The sequence below is a fragment of the Arachis duranensis genome, chromosome 10 (genome assembly GCF_000817695.3).
Source record: "Arachis duranensis cultivar V14167 chromosome 10, aradu.V14167.gnm2.J7QH, whole genome shotgun sequence".
Lineage (NCBI taxonomy): Eukaryota > Viridiplantae > Streptophyta > Magnoliopsida > Fabales > Fabaceae > Arachis > Arachis duranensis.
Genome location: NC_029781.3, coordinates 102533454 through 102544181, shown reverse-complemented (window position 1 = coordinate 102544181; position 10728 = coordinate 102533454). Strand labels below are relative to the sequence as shown.

Sequence of the window (10728 nt, the reverse complement as noted above, 5' to 3'; positions counted from 1 at the left end):
CATAAAATATTATAATGACATATCAAATCAATTTCAATTTTCAATATTATAATACTAGGGCCAGCAATTTTAGTATTTTGTAACTATTAATTAGTCATCAATAGTATTTTTAATGGTATGAGATTACATCTAATGGTGGGAAATCACTCACTTTTGTTTTGATGGTTAAGTGCTGGCCATAAAACACAAAAGTTACTGGCTTCCTAGAATTTTCCATTATGATGTAAATTACGTCAAAGTTATAATTCAAATGACATAATCTCCTCGTACTCACATAAGAGATTGCACATCTATTGTTAATATTGTTTATATAAGACAAATACCGCTCAATAAATACATTCTATGTTTCGTCAATTTTTGTGAACAATATAAACAATGGACTATAAAATTAACTTAATAAAAAATTATTTATAGGACTTGAATCTAATAATTCTTAATTAGAGTATAATATTTATCATTTTTACCAATGATAGGAAGGATGAATTAATATATATTTGTGCGAAATTATTTAACAACCAAAATAAATTAGTTAATAATAGTTTAAACTTTAAACTTGTCTAATAATTAATAAATATTAAATAAAATAAATTCTAATTAATTTAAGACGTGAGATTCAACGAGTGGAATATTGATGAATAGGGTCCCACAAAACTTTGCCACAAAAGTATGGAGAGTTCCAACTTGCTTGTAACATTGGCAACGCAGAAGTTCCTCCCCTGAAAGAAAGAATGGCTTCATGGAATTCAGTTCCATTGGAAGTAATTTACCAAGTGTTTGGTTGGTTGACTTTCATTTCATGGGGCATATCTTGTTACCCACAAGTCATCTTAAACTTCCGCAGAAAAAGGTCTTCTCATACTCTTACTCCTTGTTCTGTTTTTTCTTCTTCTTGGTTTTGCTTTTAACTATCAAGTGTTGTGTTGAACTCATCAGTGTGGTGGGGTTGAACTTTGATTACGAGATTCTAAACACGATAAAGCACTGGTCATATCTCATATACAACGCTTCCCTCTTCTTCAGTCCTGTTATTCAGAAACAATATTTTGATAAGTATGGCTACCAACAGGTTTGTGTCTTCTTCTTCTTCATTTTTTAGTTACTAAAATCAACTGTTAATATATTTGTGTATATATACATGTGTAATTTAATTTATTTTTAATGTATATTTGTATTCCAATATATATTTTATACTAATAACTAATTTTAATAACTGATTTTTGTATACAGTAGTATAGTCCAGAATTTTATCATAGTAAAGTTGTACACTCATCATACTTGTGCCTCTGATTCTGTAGTTAGAAAATACTGAGATATATATAAGATTTAATAACTCTTTTGTATTTTTATTTGAATTTAATTTTGATACATATTCCATTTAATTATGTATCTATATATCAAAAAAATAATTATCTTTCATATTAAAATTAAATGTTTTTATTTTATTGTATCAAATTATATTGGGAGACAATTAAATCGTTGTTATAAGGTTTGTTCCTTAATTTTTATAAATTTTTAGATATCTTAATTATAGAAATTAACGAATAACATTATTTTTTAAGAAAATTAATTTAGTTATAAAAAAATTCACTCTCAATATCAAAATATAAATCACATTCATTTTCTTGGGTTATGGAATCAATGTATCTAGAGATTATATATGTATTTTGAAACGGAAAAAGTAATTAATTGTGTAAAAACAAATTCTCGTACAATTTTGTATCTAAACATTATATTTGCATCACTCTTTGGTATACTACTAAATGTACATCTTTCTTTTATGATATTAAGAAACAAATTTTTTTCTTTTTTTATTTCTTATCAATCACTTTAATACAAAAAAAAAACATACAACATTTCTTAATTATTATAGGAGTCTTCACATCATAAGTGGACAAGTCACTACTTTTGTATTGATCTTATGAACATGAAAATGAACCAAGCTTCTTAATTATTAGTCTCCTAAATAAATCATTTGAATTTTATATGATCTCTTTATTTTTGTAGATGATCCCTGTAGCGGCTAATGATGTTGCTTTCTCAACTCACTCTGTTGTAATGAATTTAGTTGTATTGTTCCAACTTGCAATCTATGAAGTAAGTATTATCAAACTTCTCCTAAATATATCTTTTATATTACTGTGTTGTTAATAAAGTTTAGATTTAATTACTCTATTATTCTATTATTTCTTATAATTTCATCAAATTTATGTTTAGGTTTCTATAATTTTTTTTCAATTAGTCTCTACATTGTTTTTAATTTTGTAATTAAGTTTTTCTTAGTGTAAAAATTATTAAAATTAACTAAATATTTCTTCAAAATTTGAAGATATCCACGATTAAGAACCTAATTATATCTTTGATCCTCTGTTTTTTAGGAGAAATGTTCGGTTAATTTTAATATTTTTGACATAAAAATTACTTAATTACAAAATTAAAAATAATGTAGAGATCCAATTAAAAAAAAATATAGGGATCTAATTACAATTTGGTAAAACTATATAGACTAACGTAATAATGAAACCTAAAGTTTAATTTGGTTTATTGTTGAGACTTAGAATAGTTTAAAAAATGGTTCCTTTTATTTGTAACTTTTTGCAGCGTGGAAATCAGAAATTCACCAAATATGCCATTTCAATAGTGGCTATTGTGTGCCTCATTTATTCAATTTGTTTTTTCATTGCATTACCTTCCCACTCATGGCTTTGGCTAATCTCCATCTTCAAGTAAGTTTGATGATTTTCTTTGGTGACTCAGTTTCTCAACCAATCTTTTGAGGATCATGAACCTGTTTCATTTTTTTAGGGCCATTATTTGAACAAAGGGTAAAATTGGAATTAATTAATTGAAATGAAGATATTTTAGGTATAAAATATTATTAAAGTTTCAGTTTCCATCTCTAAAAATTTTAGTCTCATGTGTCCCTACTTTTTGGAGATACTAAATACTGAAATTTTGGAAATAGAGACAGAAATTTTAGTATCAGTTTCTGAACCAACAAATATGATACTAAATCTCAGTCTCCTAGTCTCTGTCTCAATATCTCAAAACAAATACTAATATTAATCAATAAATGATAGAGTATTTTTGTTTTCCAAGACATGCATTTCTATTCCTTTCTTTTCATTCTATTATAATTTTATAATTATTGTTATATATTCATTTAGAATAAGTATAGGGAATTAATTTTTAATTAAATTAGTCAAATTTTTTATTGTAAAACTATTTTTAACCTTTTTTTAGGATTTAGGATTAATATATGGTTTAGAATTTAAAATTTAGAATAAAAATATTAATTTAAAAAATTAGATAATATTGACCAAAGACATTTCCATCCTTAGTTGAACTCATTAATTTATTTATTGTAGTTAACTAATATGTAATGTATTATGATTAAATTTTCCTCTGATAATACTGTGGAAAAATCAATAAAATGCAGCTCAATTCAAGTATGCATGACAATAATCAAATACTTTCCCCAGGTCAGAATGCAAGCCTTACCCTGCATGCATGCATTTATTACTTGATTCACATTATTCTTTTTTTTTTAATGTTAATTAAGTCATAATGATACTGTATTATGGAACATAGGCATTCATGAACTTCTTGAGAAAGAGCACAGATGGATTCAGCATTGGTGGTGTTCTTCTTGATTTTTCCGGAGGAGTCTTTAATTATTCACAAATGGCTGTGCAGTCTATAGATCAAGGTTAGGTTTGTTAGTTTTTATTATTTTATTAATATAGATCAAGGTTAATAATAAATTTTAGTGAATTAGTACATACTTCATTATACAATATCAAATTATATAAATAAATAATGTGTGTTGTGAGTTCTAAGTTCTAACTCAATAATGTACCTCACTCTAGGTTCATGGGTGAACTTCTATGGAAACATGGGAAAAGTATTGATATCTTTGGTATGTAATTTACTCTCATTTTCAATATTTTTCTTTAAAGATGATTAATTTCCTTATTTTTCCAATTAATCCATGAAATAAGAATTCATTCTTCAACTCTTTTGTATGGGGGAACTAGTTTAAAATAAAGCACGCTTCATCAATAAAGGATATTCTCATGTACTTCTATTTTCACTTGTATTCCTATTCATTGATTATAGTATATTTGATTATATACTAAGTATATAATATCTTTTAGAGTGCAACCCCAAATTAATCTCTAACAATCAGACAAATTAAGGTTCATTTGGTTTGCGATTTTATTTTCTATTTTTATTTTTAGTATTTTATATTTTTTTAGATTTTGTAAACAAAAAAGTAAAAATAGTGAAAATAATAAAATCTTTCACCTCCTATTTTCACTTTTTCTTTTACAAAATCTAAAAAACAGAAAGTGAAAACGCAAATCAACTGCACTTTAAAGTTTTAATAAAACTAATTTCTAATAAGATTAAAGAATAAATTAGTTCCTAATATTTTTCAAAAAAAGTGACAAATTAATTTTAATTTTTTCCTCAAAAGTAGTATAGTTAAGGAATTAAATTGTCTAAAATTTGAAAAGATAAGAGACTAATTTGTCCATTTATTTTATCAAAAACTAATATGCCTAATATTATAAAAGATCAAAAACCAATTTGTCAAAGTATTTTGTTAAAGGCTAATTTATCTAATACAAGTTATGTGTATGTAAGTAATTAATCAATGAATTCTAATTTGTTTTTTTTTTCTTCTTAAATCATTTTAGGTGACTATAGTTTACGATTCAATTCTAATGCTTCAGCACTATGTACTTTATCCGGAAAAGAAAGGGGTTACTTGTTCCAAAAATTACAAAGAAATCAAGCAACCTCTAATCTCTGAAAGTCCAATTCCAATAGATCAACAAATCAAAGATTCTGTTCCTGCTCAAGAAGTATAAACTTGGACAAAATGAATTGTATTTGTACCATACCAATATTTTATATTTCTATTCATTGAATTTCGCATTGTAAATTCTATGAAACAAGTTCTTTACTTTGTATAATTAGTTATTTCATGTTTAAACTTTGTCAAGAATTTGCCAAACTCTAAAAGACTTATATATGTTGCTTAAATTTATATTCAATAGGGATAACTAAGGACAGTTTAAAACTAGTACTTCAGTATACATCAGAATACACATCAACTCGTTAAAACCAAAAAAAAAAAAAGAAAAAAGAAAAATATAGTAAATAAGGAATTGGATTTCATAAAGATTTAACATAGAGACAATGAATTCCCAAAGTGGGTTAGAAATCACATAGTTTCTTTCTTATTTATGTTCTTACACTACATAGGGTACATATGATATGATAAGTGATAACTCATCCATTGAGAAAATTCAAAGCCATCTCTACTTAATAGTGGAAACTCATTTGCAGTTGTCTTCATGTGAAGTTAATATTTAAGAACCGTTAGATGATTTGACAAGTTTGACTAAATTACCATCTAACGGTTTTCAATTATCAACTTCACATAAAGACAACTGCATGTGAGTCTTCACCCTACTTAATTACCACCAACTACAATCAAAATCAACACACAAAAATAACTTAAAACGGGCAATATCACTCTGATAAGGCCATTAAAAAAACACAATCCAAGATTTGAAGTCCTTACTACAGAATGCAATTCGTGTCACCACTTTAGTTGTTGTCCGAAAGAGGCTTCCGAGCCAAAAAGAAGTACATAGGTGTGAATATCTCTTTCCTGAAAATTGAAAATAGGTAACAAAAGCAAGTCAAGTTTCAGATAGTCCTCCTCTAGTGAGAATTGTTGTTAGATTAAAATAAATCACATTTGATTCTGAGGTGCTTCGATCGAAACTCAGATGTTTTCATATTAGCGTCCTTCCAACTTAAGAGTCAAGAATGAGAATGAGAGACGAGATCAAGACCGGATGGGTCACTGAGAGAGATACCACTATCCTTCTTTTTAAGATGATACACATTGAGACATTATATTTCAGTTCTATCGTGTTTCTCGCCATCTCTGTTCTGTGCAACTATACATCTTTGTGCATCTCTATGTCTATGTATTTTTGTATCTGAGACACTAATCTATCGGAGCCGAATTTCCAGGAATGGTTTAAGAATTAAGAACATCCCAACCTTAGCTCCAATTGAAACAAGTATATAATATATAAGCTTCAAATGTGGATAGAAAATGACATTACAAAGATAAATGAGAAACTTACTTTCCGCCTTCAACTAGTCCCTCAGCAGCTTTCTCTAGAAAATCTTGAACCCTTAGACTCCCCTTTGGAGCCAATCCAGCAAATTCCAAAGCCTTGACCTACAAATAGATCAAATTCATGGTCTGAAAGACTGAAACTAATATCAAATTGAGTAATACAAAAAATCTTATCTTATATATATATAAAAGGTAAGAGGTCTCAAGCAATAGCGTTACAATATGACATATGTCTTGCTTAATTAATAGACACGAGGATTTTAAATTGCAAAATGGCACTTGATTGACAATGATTCACATACTTCGTTAAGTAATGCTGAAATTTTTATCCACATAAATAATACAAATAGAATACAATATATAATTAACGTTTCAATTTCAAGGAGAGGATAATGCTAGTATGCCACTCTAAAATTGATAATGCTACTCTAACTTGATGAAAATTTGAAATAAATATGTTTGGTAATTGAGATTAAGATGTCTCAATTTGGAAATGACATTCTCAATTTGGAAGTGGCAAAATCCACTCTCCTAATTGCCAAATCACAATATAGTGGAATTAAATCCAAATACTTAAAACGAATAAAAAAATAACTATGGTGTTGAGTAACAATACCATGTTTCTGGTAAAAAATCGTCCAACAGCGGTTAGACGGAAGCTACTCAGTGAGAAGTGATTTTTGTCTAAAGGCTGGTACCAGGGAACAGGAGACTCCTTTGCAAGATCTTTTTCCCATATTATCTTCATACAGAAAAGGAATGATTCTCCTCTTAGCCAATTGTCTATCGTTTAGAAAATCAAATAACAATATCGTCGAAATTGATAACTAGTAAGATTTTATTGTTCACCTCAAAACCTGCTTGCTTAAGAGCTTCAAGACACTTTGCAGTCGACCTAATGTCTGGAAGACCATCACCAATCTCAACTTCTGCCTGCAAGAATCAATTTTACGTATTGAATTACAAAACATGAAGTTGTTTCCACAGAATTAATAGATAACATCTTCGTTTTGTCCACATTTTACCTTTATTTTTTGATGTTCTTGGTTATTGGGATCATATGCATCGGTCATGCACCATTCGTATGCAGCAAAACATTGGCCGGGCTTCAACACTCTGTAAATTTCTTTATAGCATCCATACTATTCCGAATTCATGAGGTTTAAATATGTTAGCACATAAAAATTCCATCATTGTTGAAATTTACTGCTAACACATTTACTTCATGCAGTTATATGTAAGGCTATGTTGAAAATTGATCCATAATCATTGATAGCTTGCAAAAGAAGTAAGAATAAAAAGTTCGTAAGTGTATGAATTACGGTCACATACAGCATCAGGTGCATGGCAGGTGGCTTCAATTGCATATACTGCATCAAAACTGTTGTCTGGAATAGGCATTTTCATGAAATCAGCCTGCATTATCAAACTACTCTTAGCCAAAAGCTATGTCTTATGCATTTTTATATAAGCTTTTCCAAAAATAAATATCCAACATATATAATTGGATAGGAACAATTTTACAATAATCTTGGATCCACATGTTGTGAAAACTAGTAGGTTTCCAACTTGGAAAACAAAAATTAATTGATTTCTCAGTATATCACCTTAATGAAGTCGCAAGTCTTGTCTACTCCAGCTATACGATTGAGTTCCTGTCAAATAACAAAAAACTGTAAATGATGGAAATGCTTTTGAAGTTGCCGTCAAGCAACACTTCTTATTAATTATTTTTTATATAACCCAACAAACAAAAAAATAATCATAGTTTTGTAGTTAAAGAAATCTATATAGAGTATAACTTAAAGAGACTAGGTTCGATTTCTCACAATGACCATTTTGGAATTATTTTTACAAAATTGTGAGAGAGACCAAAAAGATGTGAGAAACCAAGATTTAAATCAAACTACCCCAATTCTCTCTACATATAGGTATAGATACTATCATCTTTAAGAAAATATGGAAAATCAACATAAATACTTCATCAAGAAGGTCAAAATAACTGTTCAACTAACAGGAAGCTTAGGATGATAGACTTTGTGTATCAAACACTAGAAGACATATACTACAAAATTCTCAAGCATTAATGTGCTAAATACATAGTAATACTCAAATCAATGCACAAATTTTATGTGAGAGGACAAACAATTTTAACAATGATAGTACAAGCCTACATCAGCTAGATATAGTGATTGAACCAGAAGGTCAAATACTTTTGCCAATTACTTCTCAAAAGTCAAAACTTGTGTCAGCGCGTTACATCTCACAACACATACCTTTCCTCTCGATATTTGGTACTCATTGTTATTCAACCCTGTAACTGATGTTGAGCTGCAGAAAAATTCATTTAATCAATTTTTGTCAAGCAGTAAATGCAGAGCAGGGAAGAGCAAAAGGAGAGGAAGCCAAAAATGAAGAGTTATTGATCACCTAAAGCGAGCAATTTCTCTCAATGGTCCTCCAATTCCACATCCAACATCCAAAACCTAAGCCCAAAAATAAAAAAGTTCATGAGTATTTACTAAAAATGTACAGATAACCAAATAACAAGATGCTACTTTGTTCTATTGAAATATCAAAGGTGGAAACTCAGGTGCAGTTAACTTCATGTGAAGTTGATAGCTGAGAGCCGTTAGATGACAATTTAGTCAACCCTGTCAAATAATTTAACGACTCTCAACTATCAACTTTACATGAAGTTAAATGCACCTGAGTTTCTACCAATATCAAAACCTTCTGCCCAGGCTTCAGGCCAAGTTGCAAAGCAAGGAAATGCTCGTGACGTTTGATGCTTTCTCGAAGAGACTCACCATTCCATCTGAAGGAGAAGAAAAACCATCAGCATGACCCAATTAACAGCAAAATATTGAATTTGAAATTGCAGAATGAAGCAAACAGACCTGTGTGCAAAATGGAAAGATTCTCCCCACCCAAACTCATAAAAGCTCGTAGCAAGATCATAGTATTTGTTAACCTGAAAAATATGCATTCTTATGATATCCTTTCTGCAAATAATCAAATTAACTAGATATCCATAATAATAGTTCAGAGCCATAATATATTTTATTGTTTTTTCTTCTTAGTCTCTCACCATATCAGTGTAGTTAGCATTCCTATCTTCTTGTTTTCCTCCATAGTGAACATGATACTTCTCATACCTGAACAATAAGATCAATAACAGATAAAACCAAGATTACTACTCCACCAATGTATGTATAAATAAACTGAGATTTATATAATTTCCAAATTTAATAGCAGTAGAATCACCAATTTTCTGAAGCACATATGACTTTAATCTTAAGGGCTTAAGAACAAACAATTATCAAGTTATTTTACATAACCAACACAAGTCACCCGATTATATTAGCAGCGAAACCAACAGAGATGCAGAACATTTTCAACAGTCTGTTCTAATTTTATTTTGTGTTGTGCTTAAAGTTGCATGGAGGGTAAAATTGAAAGAAAGATTTGATAATGTTACATTGATTAGTGAATAAATATCCAAATTCCCATTGCGAATAGAAAAATTCTTTACTCAATGTTATAACATTTATTATCAAATCAAATCAAGTTATCAAAAGCCAACCAAGAACAGAGAAAATTTGAGTAAATACAAAAAGATGTGAACAGATTACTGAAATCACACAAAATTTAACCAAATTGCATGTGTAATTATCAAGCTAAAAAGTTAAATATAAATCTAAAAATTTCTTTACTAAATGTTGCAACATTTATTATCAAATAAAATTATAAAAAAAACAACAACTGAGAACAGAGAAAACTTGAGTAAATTAAAAAAAAGTGAACAGATTACTGAAATCACACAGAAATTCAACCAAAATGCGAGTATCAATATCAGAAACAAATTGCATGTATATATAGAGCTAAAAAGTTAAATATATAAATCTAAAAAATTATTAAAATAAAGAGAAATGGCATACTTATCAACAGCATCTAGAACTTGAGCTTTGTTGATCTTGCCACCAACACCGGATGCCAAATCCATAGCGATGACTTAATTCAAAAACAACCACCTTTGAATCTACACACACAAAATTCCCAAATCAACATTCAAACATAAATTAAAAAAGAAAAAAGGCGGAAAATTAAGAAAGGAATGGGAATGCAGAAATAAAGGAAAAACAGGAATGTAACTGTGCAAACTGCAAAGAGTAAAAACTAGCATTGAATGCAAGAGAGAGTGTGAAAATACCTATGCACTGTTGAGATTTTGAGACAGTGTCTGAGTTTTAGAGAAGCTTTGTTTCTTTATAACTTTATATGGAGATGGATGGCTTGGTGGCCACTAAATTCTAAAATTTCACACACCAGGAACGAATTAAAATATCGATTTAACTATTAAAATTTTATAATAATAATAATAAATATTTATATATAGTTGTTTTCATATAAAATTAACAGTTAAGAGAAGTTAAATAATAATTTAATTAAATATATTAAATTATGTAATAATTTTTTATCATTAATTTTACGTAAAAATATTTATACATGAATTTTATCTTTTTAATATAATTTTAAAAAATGTATTATTTTAATTTTAC

General features: G+C 28.6%; 2 protein-coding genes across 2 annotated transcripts; one reads left to right on the top strand and one right to left on the bottom strand.

Annotated features, from left to right (window-relative positions):
• Positions 1–640: 640 nt before the first annotated feature.
• LOC107471587 (cystinosin homolog) lies at positions 641–5089 on the top strand. Its single transcript, XM_016091080.3, has 8 exons — positions 641–847; positions 934–1066; positions 2005–2094; positions 2599–2723; positions 3437–3479; positions 3589–3706; positions 3867–3916; positions 4701–5089. Exons 1-8 carry the CDS (start codon positions 729–731, stop codon positions 4872–4874), a joined length of 852 nt encoding a protein of 283 aa, XP_015946566.1. The 5' UTR covers positions 641–728; the 3' UTR covers positions 4875–5089.
• Positions 5090–5160: 71 nt separating this feature from the next.
• On the bottom strand, positions 5161–10468 carry LOC107471578 (cycloartenol-C-24-methyltransferase). Its single transcript, XM_016091067.3, has 14 exons — positions 10380–10468; positions 10108–10208; positions 9258–9324; positions 9067–9140; positions 8900–8984; positions 8597–8652; positions 8443–8497; positions 7774–7821; positions 7499–7582; positions 7192–7308; positions 7016–7099; positions 6783–6908; positions 6171–6268; positions 5161–5683 (listed from the first exon to the last, which is right to left on the bottom strand). Exons 2-14 carry the CDS (start codon positions 10170–10172, stop codon positions 5620–5622), a joined length of 1023 nt encoding a protein of 340 aa, XP_015946553.1. The 5' UTR covers positions 10173–10208; positions 10380–10468; the 3' UTR covers positions 5161–5619.
• Positions 10469–10728: the final 260 nt, after the last annotated feature.